Consider the following 20,610-nt stretch of genomic DNA (forward strand, 5'->3'; position numbering starts at 1 on the left):
AAAGTTCTATGCAGGAACAAGACTGCTTTTCTTTTCTTCAGTTCCTGACCTCTTTCTGCATGGCAGGGAACTTGTTCACCACAGAGCAGGCAATTCTGTATAATATAGTTAACCCAATTCTGAAGTGGTGCACAGTAGTATACAAGAGCAGGCAGTCTCTGTTTGTGGTAAATAACACATGTGGCCCACTCAGCACATGTGGCAGAGCAAAACTGGCACTGATGATCATAGAAACTAGCCCCTTGAACAACTTCCATGTACAAAACAGTTCTGCCTTATAAACTTGTGAAGGGGTCATCAAAGTTGTGGGGAAGCCTTCCCACCTTAATTTGTTTGTCTATCTTTCCTGCCCCCTTTTTTTCCCTTCTGACCCTGGATCATGGAACGTTTTGCATTTTTCTTCTGCCCCTGATATATGTATTTCCTATTTTATTGTTTCCTGTTCCTGTTTTTGTAGTAATGGTTTTAATTGCTTATTGAATTTTTAACTTGTATTGTAATGTTTTTATAATCTTGTAAGCCGCCCTGATCATTTCTATGGAAGGGCGGGGTAGAAATAAAATTTATTATTATTATTATTATTACATGTCTGCTTGCTGGGCAGGCATGTTGACAAGAGTGGCTTGCAGGTGGCACTGCTCTCTGCTGCAGATAAAGAAATAACAACAAAATGCACTTATATATACACTTATTTAAGAAGTCAAAGCTGTTTTCTTCCATTTGCATCAAATTGCTGCCCTAATTCAAGCTGTGCACACATCTTTCCAGAGCTTGAAAAGGTTTGGGACTAAAACTCCCAGAATCCCCACAGACAGCATAGTCACTGGGAGATCATGACAGTTGTAAACTGAAAGGTAGCTTTCCAAGCTCTGTGCCTTCCCCTGTCAGCTCTCCTGGGGTAAAAAAAATCAAATAGCCTAGAACAATGAATTCCTGAATCTATTACTGGAGGGTGCCACTCAGGGCAGAGTCCTTTCTGATTATTATTGTTGGAACTGCTGTAGGTGTAAGAGCTAAAGTGCTCCATCGCTGGCTGCATCTGAGCCACAAGGGGCAATTCCCTACTCCCCTTCTTACCATCACTTGTGAGTGTGATTCCTGGAGCTTCCATCCCACTTTGTAGAGAGATTGGCATGGTGTAGATCTGAATTTGAGGAAGTCAACTTCACTGCTTGTCTGGCCCTTCCCCCACCTTGGCAGCCTTTTTTCTTAGAGACAGATCTTATGATCAACCTCCCCACAAATCCCACTTTGAGCTGCTTCTTCCTGATGTGGTTTGAACAGCAACTGCTGTAGCTGCTGTGAGGCAAAGAAAGAGAGGGAGGAAGGGAGGAACACACTGTGTTGCCATCTCTGAGGGATCCATTTTAACCAGCCGTCTCGCTCAAGGAGAAGGCTCTGGCCATCCCATCTGAACTGGCAACAGTCAAATGGACCCACCACCCTCCAAGGCAGACTAGAAAAATGGCTCAGAGGCCAGGCTTTGATTCAGTGCCAGGTGTGGATTTTTCCACTTTTTCTGGCAGAGCTAGAACAACTGACTAGAACAACCAGTCCTTGTCACTACTGTATTTCCAGATTGGACCATTTGAACTTTGGTGACTTAAGCATCATTTAATGCAAGGATGGACAAGATGCTGTCCTGGGCCACTTATGGCCTCAAGTGTGTTTGTATGGCCTGCAACAAACACACACACATACACATGCACACACCACACATTTATCCAGTCCAAAAATGGCTTCCACTGCTCCAGGAGTGGCAATCTACTTTTTAAAGAGATCACTGCCCCCAACAGACAATAATGCTAAGAAAGATAGAGGGAAGTAGAAAGAGAAGAAGACTGCACATCAGGTGGATGGACTCAATCAGAAAAGTCATGAGCCTGAATTTGCAGGACCTGAGCAGAGCAGTGGATGACAGGGAGGCTTGGAGATGTCTCATCCACAGGGTCACCATGAGTCACTCAAGGACAGTTAACAAGACAACAAGCCCTACCACCACAAAGCTGTGTGTGTGTGTGTGTGTGTGTGTGTGTGTGTGTGTGTGTAATCACTTTAAAAACCAGGAGTGGCATCCTGGACACTTCCAGTCTAGGGTCTTTTTGGCACTGGTGCGGATATCCAGGACCCACAGGAGTTGCCCAACCTGGTCTTAAGGTAGAGAAACCTAGCAAGAGAGAAAACAGTCCCCTTAAAACCTTGTGTCAGCCCTGACACATCTGACAGAGAGTGTCTCTGAGCATGTGCAAGCCACTTTCCTCTCATCCAAGGACTTGTACCTGCTGGGGGGGGGGGCTTTCCAGTGGAGGCATAAGCCCCACCAGCACTGGGAAATGTACCCCTCAACCATCTCCTGCCATTTTTTTAAGTGCAGAGTTTCAGGGATGATAAAGGTGCTTCATGAGATTTGGCAGTGGAGAGAGGGATGGGACATTGTACCTCAAAAAGGCATGATCACTTTTAGTATGTGTTGGTGGGGGGGGGGGGCAAAATATCCCTCGCACATCAGGATCCTAAAGAGTAAAGATATACAACAGTGAAGTTAGAATCAGCCAAACCATGGTATTCCCCATCACCCTGTACAGATGTGAGAGCTGAACAGTGAAGAAAGTGGATTAAAAGAAAATGAACTCTTTTGAGCTACAGTCCTGGAGAAGAGTGTCAAAGACACTGTGGACGACCAAGATACACACAAGTGGGTCCTTGAGCAGATCAAGCCAGAATTTCCTTGGAAGCCAAGATGATCAAACTGAGGCTGTCATACTGTGGCCACATCATGAGAAGGCATGACTCATTAGGAAAGACAATCATGCTAGGAAAGGTGAAGGGAAGTAGGAGAGGAAGACTACATGCCAGATGGATAGACTCAGTTAAGGAGGTCATGGGCATTAATTAATTTACAGAACCTAAGCAGAGCAATCGAGGACAGGGGGTCTTGGAGATGTCTCCTCCACAGGGTCGCCATGGGTTGGGACCAGCTTAGGGCAGGGTGACCAGGCATCCTCCTTTTCCAGGATGTGTCCTACATTCCAATCTTCTGTAGAGAGATTTTGTAGCACCTTTGAGACTCACTCAAAGAAAGAAGCAGCATGAGCTTTTGTAGACTTAAGTCTACTTCCTCAGATGTGTTTGGATCTTTCAGTGAGTCTCAAAGGGGCTACAAGATCTCTCTACCTACTGATCATACAGACTAACAGGGCTATATCTTTGAATTCCAACCTTCTGTCAAGGAGGAAACATCCTCCATTTTGAGCATAACTGGAACGAACGGATTTACATGTATAGGTGTGCTTTTTAGCTTTTATTGGGTCATGTCCTCCATTTTCCTCTAATGCCCTCCGTTTTGTGGTGCCAGGGGCATCACTAGGGTTGGTGCCACCCGGTGCAGCAACTCATGGCATCACCCCCTTTATCCACCTCCTCCCATTTCACACCATGCAGAATCTGTAGCAATGCTTGTTTTGCACTAATGCTACTCTACCACTGAGTCTCATGCTAATAGCTGTGACATAAACAGACAGCAAAATTAAAATTACAAAGGGCCCTTGTTATCCCCTGCGGTTTGGTTCCAGGACTCATTAAATATAATGCCATAGCAAAATGGTGTCCCTTATATAAAATCAAGGTTTGTTATTTGGAATTTATATATATATCTATATAGATATAGATATATTAATATTTTCCAATTGGCGAATGCTTGAATCTGTGGATAAAAAAATCTGTGGGTAAGGAGGACCAACCGTATGCCTTCAAAATTACAATATCGTACGTACAACCTAAATGTATTTACATATAATAACAATTATTATTATTGTTATTTATTTATTTATTTATATCCCGCCTCTCCCTACAGATTGAGGTGGGTTACAATATACGTAGTGGCGATTTGGTTGAAACGCTATGCTTTTAAAGAAAAATTACAAAAATATATATTTTTTAAAAACAATTAATTTAAGATTTTGAAATTTTAATTTAAAATAAAATTCTGGGTCCTCTCCTTTCTTCACCCCCCTCCCACCTTCCCTTAAAGCCTTTTAAAGGGAAGCAGGTGAATGCCACAGCCCCTTCCTGCCCAAAGGTAGGTGTCTGAGGAGCAGTGGGGTCCCCCCCTTTAGGGTGTCACTTGGTACAGTCCGCACCCCCCTTTTTTCAGGGTGACAGAAAATAAAACGGCCCCCTCCGCTCCCTCCTTCCCTGCCTCCAACCGCCACGCCCCCTCGCGCCCCGAAAGGGGCGTGGCCAGGCTCCCACCTTGCCTGCGAGGTCGTGCGAAGCGCCGCTCCTGCTCAGAGAGGACGGGGCTCTCTCCCTCAGCGGAGGTGGCGTCTCGCCATTCTGCGCCTGAGGGACGCCTTCGCCTTCTCTTTTCCCCTTCCCCGCCTTGCCGTTGTTCATGGTGCCTCCCCGGGTTAGGGAGCAGGAACTGAGGGAGGCTGGGGAGCTCCGGCCACGCCGAAGCAGCTCCCTCCGCCGCTCCTCCTCCTCCTCCTCCCCACACAGCCTCAGAACCGCCCCTTTCCGAGCTTTCAGGTGGCGCGAGGCCAAACCGTCGTCGTCGGCGCGAGGTCGCAGCCCCTCAGCCTCTCTCTCTCTCCCCACCCCCCATCGCCGCCTCTGAGGAGATTTTCAAAACTTCGCCCCTCACAGTTTCGCCCATGGTTTCACACGCCTTACTCCGTGTATTCAGCGAAGCACTCGACGCAAAAAGTATCCGTGAGGGGAAGCGGGAAGCGCCAATTTCTTGTGGGTTTTTCAGGTTATGTGGCCGTGTTCTAGAAGAGTGTTCCTACCCCTTCACCAGCAGCTGTGGCTGGCATCTTCAAATGAGAATGGTGGCATGGAAGAGAGAGGGGTGTGTGGGTATACATACATATATATATATATATATATATACACACACACACACACACACATGGGGCCACACTATCATCTATATCTATCTGTCATCTATCTATATATACATACACACACACACACACACACGGGGCCACACTATCATCTAGATATATATATATATATATATATATATATATATATACATACACATACATACACACATGCACATACCTACCTACCCCATTTTCTTCCATGTCGGCATTCTCTGAAGATGCCAGCGAAACGTCAGGAATAAACTCTTCTAGAACACGGTCTCACCACCCAAAAAACCCACAAAACAACTATGGATGCTGGCCATGAAAGCCTTGGACTTTGCATCACCAATAACTGTTTCCCTCCCTTTTTGGACATTATTTTTCCACACACTTTTCTCCACCCGTGGAGCCAGAGGTCGTTGGTATATTCATGTGTTCAAAATCTCACCCAAGGCATTAATTATTATTTCATAGAATCGTGGAAGAGACCACAAGGGCCATCCAATCCAACCCCATCTTGCCATGCAGGAACTCACAATCAAAGCACCCAGACAGATGGCCATCCTGCCTCCTTCCAAGGAGGGAGACTCCACCACTTCCTAATGTTGAGGTGGAATCTCTTTTCCTGTAGCTTGCATCCATTGTTCTGGGTCTTATTCTGTAAGGTACTGCACTTAGGACAGAAAAATGAAATGCATAGATATAGGAAGGGGGACACCTGGCTTAATGAGACTATGTGTGAAAGGGATCTAGGAGTCCAAGTAGACCACAAGTTGAACATGAGTCAACAGTACAATGCGGCAGCTAATAAGGCCAATGCGATTTTAGGCTGTATTAATAGAAGTATAGTGTCTAGATCAAGAAAAGTAATAGTGTCACTATATTCTGCTTTGGTCAGGCCCCACCTGGAATACTGTGTCCAGTTCTGGGCACCACAATTAAAAAAGGACATTGAGAAACTGGAGCGTGTCCAAAGGAGGGCGACTAAAATGGTGAAAGGTCTGGAAACCATGTCCTATGAGGAACAACTTAGGGAGCTGGGGATGTTTAGCGTGGAGAAGAGAAGGTTAAGAGGTGATATGATAGCCCTGTTTAAATATTTGAAAGGATGTCATATTGAGGAGGGAGCAAGCTTGTTTTCTGCTGCTCCAGAGAACAGGACCCAAAACAGTGGATGCAAGCTCCAGGAAAAGAGATTCCACCTCAACATTAGGAAGAACTTCCTGACAGTAAGGGCTGTTCGACAGTGGAACACACTCCCTCAGAGTGTAGTGGAGTCTCTGTCCTTGGAGGTCTTCAAGCAGAGGCTGGATGGCCATCTGTCGGGGATGCTTTAATTGGGATTTCCTGCATGGCAGGGGTTGGACTGGATGGCCCTTGTGGTCTCTTCCAATGCTATGACTCTATTATTCAATATCATAAATTTGGTCCTGAAATGAAATGTTTTGGAAAATAACCCCCATAGTAGGTAAAAAAGATTTCTGTGAAATTAACCTACTTCCAAATGCAAACTCTTCCATTCAAAATCCTCTCTCCCCACTCCATAGTTTGACTCCTGACCTCTAAAGATAAATAAATACTTTGGTGACATACAGCATGATAATCAGGCAATATCTGCAAAAGAGAAAAGTAAATTGGATTTCAGATAAATTCTCAAATATCTGTCAAGAGTCTGCTAATCTGAGAAAATCCAGTAAGTAAGCAGAACAATGTTTGTGTGTGTGTTTGTTTTTGTAGCTGCCAAGAATTCTTTACTCATTTGCAGAGCAGCAAAGAATCATCTTACCTAAACAATCTCCTTATCTAATCTGTTTTACATGAGGTTCTTTCTTTTGTACAAAATCATGACCATGATAACCATGGAATACAACTCCTAATCTGGCTAGTGTTCCCTCCTGCTAAAGGCTTCCATCTGCAGTTGGTTAGAATTAATATTTCACCTATGTGCAAAGTGAATTCTCCCTTTTCTATTCCTCACCTGCCTGATCAGGTAGAAGCTTCCTTGTAAGGAAGCTGGTCCATCATATCAGATCCGTGTCTTCAAAAAGAGGCAGAGATAATTTCAACAAGAAGCATGAGACTGGCTGAGACAACAGTTGGAGATGCCATGTTTAGCAACAGTCTCCAAGGGGCCCTTTATTGTATTTCCTACCCATTTTGCATTTTCTTGGTAAGGAAAAGAAGGATAAAATGTTTGTAATGTAATAAACATGAGATGAATATGAGAAGAGTCACATCACAAGAAACATGATTCATTTCCTGGAAGCCACAAAGTACTAAAGGGTGCCTTTTTGCCTCTTTCAGTGGGGATCAGGATCAACCAAACACATTTGTTGCTATCTGTGAATCAAACTCCTGAAGACTGATGTGACAGAGAACGAATACTTTCTTTCCCCCACATTGGAGACTGTAGGCATTCCTATCTAGAAGAAAGAAAGCTGGGGAATTAGATTCTGAGCAATGTGTGGCTCTCTGAGGGCAGGTCTACTTCTTTTCTACCATTGTTCCTTCAAGGCTCCCCACATTCCATCAGTAACTCTGGTAATGTCAGCGTTAGGAAAACAGTGGCCCTTTTTTACAAAATCTAATTGAAAAGGTTCTCTGCAATCCATTACTCTAGACCTCTGGCAAGAGCAACCTGTCCCTTCCCTGACAGCCTCCCAGATAGCAAAAAAAGAAGGAGACAGAGAACAGATGTCAGGAAAGGAGGAGAGAAAGGGGGAATGGCCCCACCTCCTCCCAGCATGTGGCCTGGCTAGTGTACCTGCAAGAGAATATGTTCCTTATGGGGGAAAGGAGTTTCCCACTCCTGCATTTAAAGATCATAATCATGAGAAAACCAAATTCTCTGGTAACTAAGGCTGCATCCACACTGCAGAACTAATCCAGTGTGATCCCACTTTATCTGCCATGGCTCAGTGCTATGGAATTCTGGAAATGGTAGTTTGTTGAGGCACCAGTGCTGTCTGACAGAGAAGGCTAACTAACTCACAAAATTCCCAGTTCCCAGAATTCCATAGCATTGTGCCATGACAGTTAAAGTGGTATCAAACTGGATTATTTCTACAGTGCAGATGCAGCCCTAGTCTATCTTCTAGTTCTGGTGTCTGAACAAATTATCATTCCCAAAATCCCATTGCATGGAGCCATGGCAGTTCAAGTGAGGATTGTTTATTATAAATAATAAAGGGAGTTTATTATTATAAACTGGATTATTTCTGCATTGTAGATGGCCTCCAGAATAAGTGTTAAACAAGCATTGGCAATCCTCACTCCACTACCACCCCGCCACCAGAAGTCATTTTGTATTTCATTTATATCATGTCTTTCTCCCAACATAGGATCCAAGGCAGCATACAAGAATTTAAGAGTATACAAATGTTAAATTGTCTTTTAAAAACTTAAGTTCCAAATAGCAGTAAAAAGAAGTTAAAAACAGGTTTAGAGTTTAGGACTGATAATATTATTTGTCAATACCTATATAATGGTCAAAAAATGTTACTTGATTGTCAAGAAACCCTGAGAAAAACTCCGTACTGAAGAGAGTCTTTGAAGTTTGAGACTCAATCTATGCAAAAATTGCAGGTGTTATTTTGTTCAGAAAACTATTTTCTCAGCAAACATCATTTTTTTCCTCAGCCTGAGGAAGTAGACCCAAGTTTATGAAAGTTCATGCTACCAGCTTCTTTCTTTCAGTTAGTCTCAAAGGTGCTACAAGATCCCTTTGCATATTGATTTTTCACATTAACACAGCTACGTCTTTGAATTCTACCAAAGTAAATGTATCATTCTAATATATATATATATATATATATATATATATATATATCCATCCTAGTATTTAGATGCTCCCAATAATCTGATCTATTATGACTTATTTATTTGTTGCATAAATATTGTGTGTAATGCAGGCTGTTGAAAAATATAACATTCTGCTAATCCTGAGGCTCATAGTGAATCAGAAACAAGGCAATATATATACCTTCCAAGATAGTCTCTCACTTAAGCTCATGATTAACTGACAGTCAAAGTCAGTTAATCATGAGTTTCTCATTCCACATACTAAACTATGTAGTGGTAGACAACAGAGTTGCCAGATCAGTTTATCCTGGGCCCTGAGATTCCAGAACCAAAACCCAATACCTAGGAATAACCACTTGAGACTACCTTGACGTTAAAAGAGTGATGTTACAAGTTGTGATTTCTGGTGATGTCATTAAGCATAACACATTCTGCATCAGCCACAGCTGTACAGAGCATCCCATTCAAAAAACAAACAAACAAACAAACAAAACCCCACCAAGTCTAATAAATGAGGAAATGACAAATACACATATTTTTCAAGGTAACGCTCTTGCCCTGAGATCTACCTCATCACCATAAGGAATGGAAGAAAGGTCCAGTCCCTGCAATCTAGGAACCCTATTATAACCAGCTTAGTCTTTCTGTAGAGAGTTGTCTCTAATGATTTTGATCTCACTTTTTGCACTAGTGCCATGGGAAAGTTTACTGAGGTCAGATTAACTTTATTCAGGTTTTAGTTACATGAGTGAGTGTCAAAAAAAGTTCTAGAGGACTAATTTCAGGCACCATAAACTAGAATGAAGTCCGATATTATTAAGATTGTATGTAGCAATGTCCTGTGTATGAGCCAGAAAGTAATGATGCATGCAAACACAGACAGATAGATAGCACATATAGATATGATTCATTCAAGTGTTTTTTAAAAAAACAAAATTTCTGAGCTGTCTTTGCCAGGTCTCCAAGAACTCCCTGTTTGGTCTGGATTTTCCCACTACATCTTGCTAGAGGAACCTGTATTTCCAGTCTCTGTAACAATGGTATGGAAAATATTCAAGAAAGGTTAATGCAGCCAACCCAGAAAACTGTAGAGTAGACCTTCGGTGAATTTGGTGTGTTCAAAATTTCCAAAGGATTCCACAGTGTGGAGAGCAGTTATAGCCTTTACCTTGAATTTGTAAATCATTATCCAAGTACTTTAATGAGAAAATGGGGCCTGTTACTAAAAACCTCCCTGTTCAGTCAAACCGGGGGCTGTGTTTTATTTCAAGGGTCTGTAACACTGATAAGTGGCATGATGCAGCTCTGTCCATGGATACAGGACAGATAGTGTGGGTCACTAACAGTGCTAATTCAGGCGCAGTCAGCTGAGGATGAAAACATGCCTCCTTCTCTAAGAGGCGTACTTTAAAGGAATATATGTTTGCATATGTGCAGGGCCATTGTGGAACACACTGGTGCTGCTGTGTGCCTTCAGGTCATTTCCAACTTATGGTGATCATGAGGCAAACCTAGCACAGGTTTTCTTGGCAAGATGCATTCAGAGGGGGTTTGCCTTTGCCTTGCTCTGAGGGTGGGAGAATGTGGCTTGTCCAAGATCACCCAGTGAGTTTCTATAGCTGAGCAAGGATTCAAACCCTGGGCTCCAGAGTTGTAGTCCAATGCTCAAACTGCTATACCACACTGGCTCACATGGGGCATGTTACTATGTGGAATTTTAACCCCCTATATAGTGGGCAATAGTAATAAACAGGTCATTTTGTCTTTCTGAATGACCTTTACCTGACACCTCACACGTAACAGTTGGGGGCCCATGAAATCACATAATGAGGACTGTCACAAGTAACACTGAACCTTATCACACTAATGAAATCTTGTTCAGAAATGGGATTTAAACTAGAATTAAAAATTTAAAAACCCACAAATGCTGGAAGTTTATCACACGGCATTCCTGCAAATATGAAATAATGCAAAAATAAACCGAAAGGAAAATGGAGAAAAACAGCAGCTTTTTACTTTTGGGAAGTTCTGAAAGTAAAAAACTGCCGTTTTTCCGTGTTTTACCTTCAGTTTATTTTTGGGTTATTTCACATTTGCAGGAACATCATGTGATAAACTTCCCACATTTGCAGATTTTAAAAAATTTAAACCTACCGTAATTTAAATCCTGTTTCTGAACAGGATTTTGCTAGTGTGGTAAGGTCCAGTGTGACTTTCCAGACTGTGGTAAATAATTTGTGAAAAACAAACTAGATAGCTGTTTATCACATTTTGCAGAGGTGCTCCTCCCCACTGTGATGGAAGACATCTACCTGTTATAATACATGAATTTCCTCGCCTGAATCCCCTGATTTTAGCATGCTCCATTTTGGGATCAGCCTTTGGAAGGTGAACACAGGCTTCATTTGCAAGTCTGATTGCTAAGTCATGTACCTCTTAGGAAGTCCTGTTGTATCAGGGCAAACTTCACTCACCTTAATGTCATTATTTATGCTGACTCTCATCAACCCCCTCAGCTTCATGTGACCTTAGGGTCTGTCCACAAATTATCAATTTTTAAGAAAAGGTTGAGTAGTTTCTCACCGAAAGAGATGCTTCTGAATTATAAAGTGCCACTATAAGGAAGTTCTGTTATCTTGCTATGACTCCCAAAACTGTCTGTTTAGACATGGCAAAATACTGGCCTTTTGACTGCAGAGATGGATAGTCTGAATGGTGTGTCCAATTCAAGGGCACCTATACACAGCAGTGAATCTTTAGTAGTAATTAGGGTTACTATATTTTAAAAGAAAAAAAGGAGGACATATTTAATGAGTGACTACTTCTAACCACTAATTACTATGATGGCTTTGACATTAAATAATCTATAAACTCAGGCAGTTGTAAGAGGAATCACCACTTCTCAGTTGAGTTAGTCCAACAGATAAGTCAGACCTTCTTTGCAGCCAGGCATCATCTTGGCAATGGTGGTGGTGTCCCTTTCTTCTTTCCACCATCTTCCTCTCTGACAGGCCTTCCACTCACAAAGGAAGATGGCAGCTCTGGTGACAAGGGTGGCCCTGACCCAGCTGGAAGCCTGTGAGTTGACTAGTAACCCCTGCATGGCTGAGGCCGGCTGCTTTGGGGACTTCTCTCACACCTGCTTTCACCTGTCATGTCTTCCTCCTCCTCCTCCTCCCTCTGCTACCTGATCACCTGCTTCCTCCAATCCAGATTTTGTAAGAAAACCCAGACATTTGAAAAGTCTGCTGAGACAAAAAATTCAATCCTAAAAAAGAGAGCATGTCAAGGAAAAGGTGTTATGTATGGTAACTTCAGCAGTTGTTCTATTTTCATATTCCTTAAAATGGCAATACTGAAAATAATTGCCATGATCAACATATACATTTTAGATTTTGATCCCCTCTTCCTATTGATTTCAATCCCCCACTCAAGTGCCATTTCATACATTTTATCAAGCTTTTGCCAAATAAAACTGGTTAGTCTTCTGGATGGTACAACACTCTTGTCTTTTTATTGGCAGCACAATACCAGTGCTTAATAAACAGTGATAATTATTTGTTTATTTTAATGAGCAATAATCATAAATAATTACCATGCTTTTAAACATACTATACTGAGGGAATCCTTGGGCTCCCTGGAATGGACATCATAGTATTCTGCTGTAATCCTGTGCTATCCATATGAATGTTTTCTTCCTTCTCTATCACTCAAATAATTAGTCAGCTGAGGCATGACTGCATGACCATATACTTCACTTTTTCATTCCACAATGACAGGAATGGCTAGCATCCACCTCCTTTTAAAAAAAAAATTGGCAGAACATATTGCCCCTGTCACTGGCTTATGACACTTGTATGCAAAGCCCAAATGTATCCAAGAGAAGCGAAGTGTGACCATCTGTCCTGTAGTGAATGATCACTCTGCTTGTCTTGTATACATTTCAGCTTTGCATAGAAATGTCACAGCCTTCTTGCATGTCAGGGCTTTTTGGCTCTAGCCTGGTAACAATCAACCTGCAGAGTGATTTGCAGTGTTATGAAAGGGTATCAAATTGTTAGTTAATTAGTTATTCTTGTATTTTCCATTCCAGGCAGGTAGAAAGGGGATTAGGGGATTTTCCACCTCAGAGGCCAAAATAACTTGGCAGGATTGGGGTATTAATGACTTAGTTGAAGGGGGCACTATTTAGATTACTGTCACATACTCAATATTGCCCCAGAAGCAGTTGTGAGGCCCTCCCAACAGTCCATCCCAACTACCACTGCTTTGACCTTGAAGGGAGAGAAGAATAGGCAGGCACAGCTCCATCATGCCTTGTCCCAGAAGCAGATGAAAGGCCCTCTCTCCATCCCAACTATCACTACCATGACCTTGGAGGGAGAGAAGAAGAGGCAGGCACAACTCTATCATGCTTAGCCCCAGAAGCAGATGAGAGGCCCTCCCTACATCCCAACTACCACTGCCCTGGCCTCAGAGGAAGAGAAGAGGCAGTACCTGCTGGATTTAATCTCATCCTACACTGCCATCCCCTTTTCCTCTTGTGCCATGTCTTAATTAGATTATAAGCCTGAGGGCAGGGAACTGTTTTGTCTTTCTTTTACTTATAAAGTACCATGCACAATAGAAGAAGAAGAAGAAGAAGAAGAAGAAGAAGAAGAAGAAGAAGAAGAAGAAGAAGAGGAGGAGGAGGAGGAGGAGGAGGAGGAGGTGGTGGTGGTGGTGGTGGTGGCGGCAGAAGCAGCAGCAACAATAGCCTCAAACTATATTGAACTAGCTCTGGTAGCCTTTCATGTGCCTCAAAACTTAATTTGGTGTTGACTTTCATAGACTTGTGTAATCATATCACCCTGAACACAGCCCATCTCATTTGGTTTTGGAAGCTAAGCAGGGTCATGAAGCCTGGTTAATACCTTCATGCGAGATCACCAGGGATGGAATATCAGGAGACTTTCAGAAGGGCTAGGAAAGAGTTCTGTCTGAAACCTTGCTAGGGCCACTGCTACCAGTCAAGGAACTGATGATACTGGGCTAATGGACCAAGGGTCTCCTTCAGTATAAACCAGCTTCCTATGTTCCTAATACTGTGGATTTGAAAAGCAGCTTTAAAAGTAATATTAAAGAGTGCAGTGGGGCCCTGAAATCTCATTAAAACGCAAATTGATCCCCATTTTTGGCCAGGGAGCATTTGGGAAATAGGCAGAACATTGTAAACTTTGTTTGGGGGACCTCAGGTAATCCCAGGGTCACACTTTGAGACCCTCCCCCCACTATCTGCAGAGTTCAAGTTCAGCACTTCTTCAACCACATAATTTTGAAAATCTAATTCATAGTAAGAGAAACAAAAGATTTCTTCAGCATTACAGCCTTAGCCCAATGGCTAGTCCTAATTAGAATAGATCAATTGAATCACTATCTGAAAAGTAAAACAAAAATCTAGATTTGATGGATCTACTGTCATAAGAAATAGCAACAGGATTAAATCAATAGGAAAACCTGTCCATTTAAGCATATGATTTTGTCATGACAGCACTAAGTTGTTGTTGTCATCATCCTGATCATCAGGCATAACATTAAACAGAAGAGAGAAAATCCTGCCTCTCATCTATAGATTGATTCTTCCATTCTATATACCACTTCAGTATGTTCAAACATCCACATATACATTATTTCCATAATCCTTGCAACAACCCTGTGAAGAAAGTATTATAATACCCATTCTGCAGACACAGGCGTTTATCAGATGGGGTCTCTGCCGCGTGGAACTGGGGCCTTTGCGTACTGGGCGATTCGAATTCACATGCTAATGCGAATGTACTTTCGTACCTGGCATCGCTGGATGTGCACCCCTTCCACGGGGCTTCCGAACTGATTGCGTACTGGCTCCTCTTTTTGGCGCGTGTTGGCGAGTGCACTTAATAAATGGATTGGCGATATCCGCATTGGGGCTCTGTTCGATCTCAGTGCGAATGGGTCTAGTGTAAATTTCCAGTCCTGAACTCCGTCGCAAGACCCCCAGATTCCAACTCTCCCATGATGCCCTGTTGCAATTTGCCCCACTTTTCCTTCCGGTGGGTCTTTCCTCTTGCTGGTTCCAGGGAAGCCGGGGGAGGAGTGCTCTTGGCGCAGAGGAAAGGTAAGCTTGCAGTCCTTCCAGGGGTTTTTCTGCACATTTAAGCATGTTTCGCTGCTGCAAAGTGGGGTTTAAATTTACCCGCTCGTGACGGGGGGGGGGGGGAGTTCTTCCAATGTTCTTTCTGCTCCTCTCCTTCGGTGTGCAACCCATCCCATCATCCCCTGCCTTCTCCCTGGGACCCATCTGAACTTCTCCTTCTGCCCGCCACCAATACCATCATCCACTGCCTTCTCCCAGGGTGTCCATCTGAACCTCTCCTTCTACCTGCCACCAATCCCATCATCCACTGCCTTCCCCCAGGGGCCCATCTGAACCTCTCCTTCTACCTGCCACCAATCCCATCATCCCCTGCCTTCCCCCAGGGGCCCATCTGAACCTCTCCTTCTACCTGCCACCAATCCCATCATCCCCTGCCTTCCCCCAGGGGGCCCCATCTGCACCTCTCCTTCTGCCTGCCACCAATCCCATCATCCCCTGCCTTCCCCCAGGGGCCCATCTGCACCTCTCCTTCTGCCTGCCACCAATCCCATCAACCCCTGCCTTCTCCCTGGGACCCATCTGCACCTCTCCTTCTACCTGCCACCAATCCCATCAACCACTGCCTTCTCCCAGGGTGTCCATCTGCACTTCTCCTTCTGCCTGCCACCAATCCCATCATCCACTACCTTCCCCCAGGGGCCCATCTGAATCTCTCCTTCTACCTGCCACCAATCCCATCATCCCCTGCCTTCTCCTAGGCCCCCTATCTGCCCCCCTAATTTGACCTGCAACCCTCCCAGAGAAAACCCTTGGACAAGTCACACTCTCTCAGCCTCATAGGATGGAAATGGTGAACCCCATGTGAACAATCCTCCCATAGCTAGCATGTGCATATGTATGATCGCTCATAGCTATAGTTATCTACCCGCCTGTAGACCTTCCTGTACATGTATGAGTGTTTCTGGGTATGATATCAAGTAATATTTCTTTGTTTGCATTTCTTTTCAGATCCTACAGCACGCTGGGGATGACATTTCTGGACACTGCAGCATCTGAAGTTGGGACCCCCGCTTTTTGCTGGACTTGCTTGGGGGAATACCTTGCCCGGTCTATCCTCAGTGTGTTCTTCCGAACTTCCCCGGCACCAACTTGTACAAAAGCTCGGGAGACAAGCAATCGTTAAATAAAAGATTTTAATTATGATTTTTGGTCTATTTACTAAACTGCCGGATATATATGCATACATATATAAATGTATATATACACCACCAGACACAGAGCATATGTGATTTCATATGTGTGAATATATATATACACACACACACACACACACACACACACAGACATGGACACATATATATACACACAGACATAGACAAATATATACATACACATTCAGAAATGCACACACACACCTACAGCAAATTACGTTGTATATATTTCCCCTATATAAATACAGATACATATATATATTTTCATACCTAGGTGTACATACATACATACACTCACACCCATACCCACACTCTCTCACACACACACGGACCCCAACAGATCCAGGGACTAAGTAGGTGTGTGTGTGTTTATAAATATATAAATAACTATATCTATATCTATCTATCTACACACACACATAGAGAACATGTAGTAACAAAATTATAGGCATACATATGCATACATATAGATATGCAAACCCACAAACAGAGCACATGAAACTACATATTATTATTATTATTAACCTTTATTTATGAAGCGCTGTAAATTTACACAGCGCTGTACATACAATCTTTTAGTTAGACGATTCCCTGCCCTCGGGCTTACAATCTAAAAAGACATGACACAGAAGGAGAAGGGAGTGGTGGAGGGAAAGGGTAAGAGGTTACCTCCAAGGCCTGGACCAAGGCAGATGGACTGGAGGGAGGGGGAGGCTTCATAATGGATGGTTAATCATTTTCCAGGGAAAATACATACTCACAAGTAGGATAATACATATACAGTACATAGCAATACAGGAAAGGGTTCAATAAACAGGCACCACAAGAACATCAAATAGTGAGCGACAATTATGCAATGCCTGGGAACGCTTCTCTGAACAGGATGGTTTTCAACTCCGTTTTGAAGCTGGTTAAAGAAGTGATGGCTCTTGCTTGTGGGGGAAGAAGGTTCCAGGAGTGAGGGGCAGCAAGTGAAAAGGGGCGAATCCGGGATGGGGCAGAGGAAATCCTGGGCTGAGACAGCAGACCTTGACTACTAGAACGGAGGGCCCTAGTGGAAAGGTGAGGAGAAAGAAGGTCTGATAAGTAGGGAGGGGCCAGTCCATGGAGGGCTTTAAACGTGGACAGCAGGAGCTTATACTGAATGCGGAAAGGGAGGGGGAGCCAGTGAAGGGATGCCAACACAGGAGAGATGTGGTCAGAGCGGTGGGTGGAAGTGATAATACGTGCAGCATATGCATATGTGTGTGTGTATACTGACACGCAAACAGCCAACATGTACATATATATGTGCGCGTATATAAATACATACAAACACACCCACACACAGAGCATATGTACTTCTATGTATGTATATAATTTTCATATGTGTGTATACACACACACTCTTACACACAGACACTCACACACCTTGAGCTAATGTAATCATATATATCTCCATATATATATATATATATATATGTGTGTGTGTGTGTGTGTGTGTGTGCGCACACACACACACACACACACACATACAGTCACACAGACCCACACAGATCCAGGGAATATGTAGCTCTGTGTGTGTGTGTGTGTATGCACACAAACACACACAGAGAAAATTTAGAAAAATTTAGAAAATTTAGAAATTAGAAAAAATGATGGCCCAGTACCATCAGGGGCTAGCCTGAAGAAGAAGAGCCCTCCCTCCCTAACTGTCATCTTTCGGCCTCTGAGGGAGAGAGAAGGCTGGCCCAGTACCATCAGGGGCTAGCCTGAAGAAGAAGAGCCCTCCCTCCCTAACTGTCATCTTTCGGCCTCTGAGGGAGAGAGAAGGCTGGCCCAGTACCATCAGGGGCTAGCCTGAAGAAGAAGAGCCCTCCCTCCCTAACTGTCATCTTTCGGCCTCTGAGGGAGAGAGAAGGCTGGCCCAGTACCATCAGGGGCTAGCCTGAAGAAGAAGAGCCCTCCCTCCCTAACTGTCATCTTTTGGCCTCTGAGGGAGAGAGAAGGCTGACCCAGTACCATCAGGGGCTAGCCTGAAGAAAGAGGCTCCTCCCTCCGTAACTGTCATCTTTCGGCCTCTGAGGGAGAGAGAAGGCTGGCCCAGTACCATCAGGAGCTAGCCTGAAGAAAGAGGCTCCTCCCTCTGTAACTGTCATCTTTCGGCCTCTGAGGGAGAGAGAAGGCTGGCCCAGTACCATCAGGGGCTAGCCTGAAGAAAGAGGCTCCTCCCTCCGTAACTGTCATCTTTCGGCCTCTGAGGGAGTGAGTAGGCTGGCCCAGTTCCATCAGGGGCTAGCCTGAAGAAGAAGAGCCCTCCCTCCGGTCCATCTGCCTTGGTCCAGGCCTCAGAGGGAGAGAAGAATGCTGGACCTGATTCCCTCCCCCCCTCACCATTCCCTTCTCCTTTTGTGTCGTGTCTTTTAGATTGTAAGCCTGTGGGCAGGGAACTGTTATCCCCTCTATTGTAAACCGCTTGGATTCCCAGTGATTGGGCGGTATATAAATAAAACCTATTATTATTATTATTATTATTATTATTATTAGTTACAATATTATATACATACATATACATGCCAAGGCATGCACAGAGCATGTGAAATCATACATGTGCATATATATATATATATATATACACACACACACACACACACACACACACACACACACACAAACACACGCACAGAGCATATGCTATTTTATAGGTGTATCTACCTATGTATCAATACATATATTTAGATATATATACACACACAGCGCAAATGCAACTATTTGTGTGCATATATACCCACACACAGAGCATATGTGATAGTGTGTGTGTGTGTGTGTATAGACACACACACACACATACACACACTCACACACACCTAGAGCAAAACATATATATATTTCCATGCCTATGTTCATATACATACACACACTCACACACACGCACACAGAACCGGGCATTGCTAATTTGTTGCAAGTGAAGGTAATTGTTACATTAAAACCAAGCAGGAATGTAGAGAGGAAACACTAACAGGCACGTTGTATCGCAATGTTAATGTGCATGAGCTTGCTCTGCAGCTGTTTACCTGGCTGTCATGCAAGGCACAAAAAACAGGAAAAGGATGTGACTTCCCTTTTCACCCCGGAAGCGTTTAAGGTCGCGACCCATGCAGGGCACCACTGAGCATGTGCGAGGCGGCCGATACGAATTGGCCAATCTGCATGTTAAGGTCCGGCTTGGTAAAACATTCTGCACTGAATGCACTTCACGCGAATGCGGATCGGGCAATTCGAAACCCGCCAATGCAGAAGGACTCCCAGGTATGAAAGTACATTCGCGTTAGCACGTGAATGCGAATCGCCCAGTACGCAAAAGCCCCAGTTCCGACCCTGTCTGATAAACGCCACAATAAAAGCAGGTCTGAGGCTGGGGCTTTGTAGCTTCCCCCTTGGATCCCTGGTTACAGTGGCATCCCTAGGGTTGGTGCCCATTGACCTCCTCCATACAGAATCCTTAACAATGCTTTTTTTTTTTTTTGCATTAATGTTACTCATAAACCGTAATTCCCACAAACCCCTGAGTGTAATGCTAATAGTTGTGACATAAACAACTAGCAAAATTAAAATTATACCTTCAAATTACCATATCATATGCACAACCTAAATGTATTTACATATGCATAGTGAAGATTTGGTTAAACTGATGCTTTTAAAGAAAAAATTAAAAATATATTTTTATTTCATTTTTTTAAAAAAAATAAATTAAAATTTTGAAATTTGAATTTTAAAAAATTCTGGGGCCTCTCCTTTCTCCTCCCACTAAGCTTCACCCCACTCACACCATCTTTTAAAGCATTTTGAAGGGAAGCAGATGAATGCCACAGCCCCTTTCTGCCAAAAAGTAGGTGTTTGAGGTGCAGTGGTGTCACCCCCCCCCCTTTAGGGTGTCATCTGGTGTGGTCCACACAGCCTGCAGCCCCCTAGTGACACCACTGCCTGGGTTTAGCAGTATTTGATGTAAATATGAGAATCCTGGCCCACAGCAGTTTTTAACCACTGAACAACCCCAGAGACTTTCCCTGAGTTAAGCTGTGATAGCCAGATTGCACAAGCATATTTGACATCTCCCTTTTAACAAAAGCTGATTCCCTTGCTGAAGATCCTGCTACCTATCTGTCTTCAGCAATGCCTTCTCTTGCAATATGCACATATAAAATGTGTTTGGGGCAGGTTTCAGTTGACTATGTGGGGACTATGGGGATCTCTGCTTGTCCGATCATTGTCACTACTTGTGATAAACCTTTTCTGATTATCTAAACTGCTGTCACCTTCTGTGAATGACTAGCTTCAATGGTTTTGACAACATTGTGACTCTTTTTATGTGTAGATCCCTTTCAAAATCCCCACCTGTCACCAAAGATTGCAGCTACAATTGTATATCTGCTGCCACCGCAGAAAACCACTATGCTTGACCTTATCAGTAATGGAAGCACAGCTCCCTTATTTTCCTCAAAAGGCACATATGTATTTTTAAAAAAAACGAACAGAAGATAATGAAAATGTTCACAATTACTTGTTCAAATCCATGTGGTTTCTACACAATGTTTTAGTTTAGATGTTATAGTTACTTATATGCTTATATATT

General features: G+C 43.5%; 1 protein-coding gene across 3 annotated transcripts in view; it reads right to left on the minus strand.

Annotated features, from left to right (window-relative positions):
• The window catches only part of RAB37 (RAB37, member RAS oncogene family), a 118,417-nt gene that overhangs the window by 33,539 nt on the left and 64,268 nt on the right, over positions 1 to 20,610 (minus strand). The window contains exon 1 of one of the 3 annotated variants that reach the window (XM_089536866.1): positions 4,252 to 4,490. The exons of the other annotated variants lie outside the window; for them this stretch is intronic. Coding sequence (XP_089392992.1) covers positions 4,252 to 4,395 — 144 coding nt within the window. The 5' untranslated portion in view covers positions 4,396 to 4,490. Of the gene's footprint in view, positions 1 to 4,251; positions 4,491 to 20,610 lie in introns of those variants that run through there. 3 annotated transcript variants of the gene reach the window in all.

Source organism: Sceloporus occidentalis, unplaced genomic scaffold (genome assembly GCF_023333645.1).
Source record: "Sceloporus occidentalis isolate IW3139 unplaced genomic scaffold, rSceOcc1.0.p SCAF_1, whole genome shotgun sequence".
NCBI classification, from domain to species: Eukaryota; Metazoa; Chordata; class Lepidosauria; order Squamata; family Phrynosomatidae; genus Sceloporus; species Sceloporus occidentalis.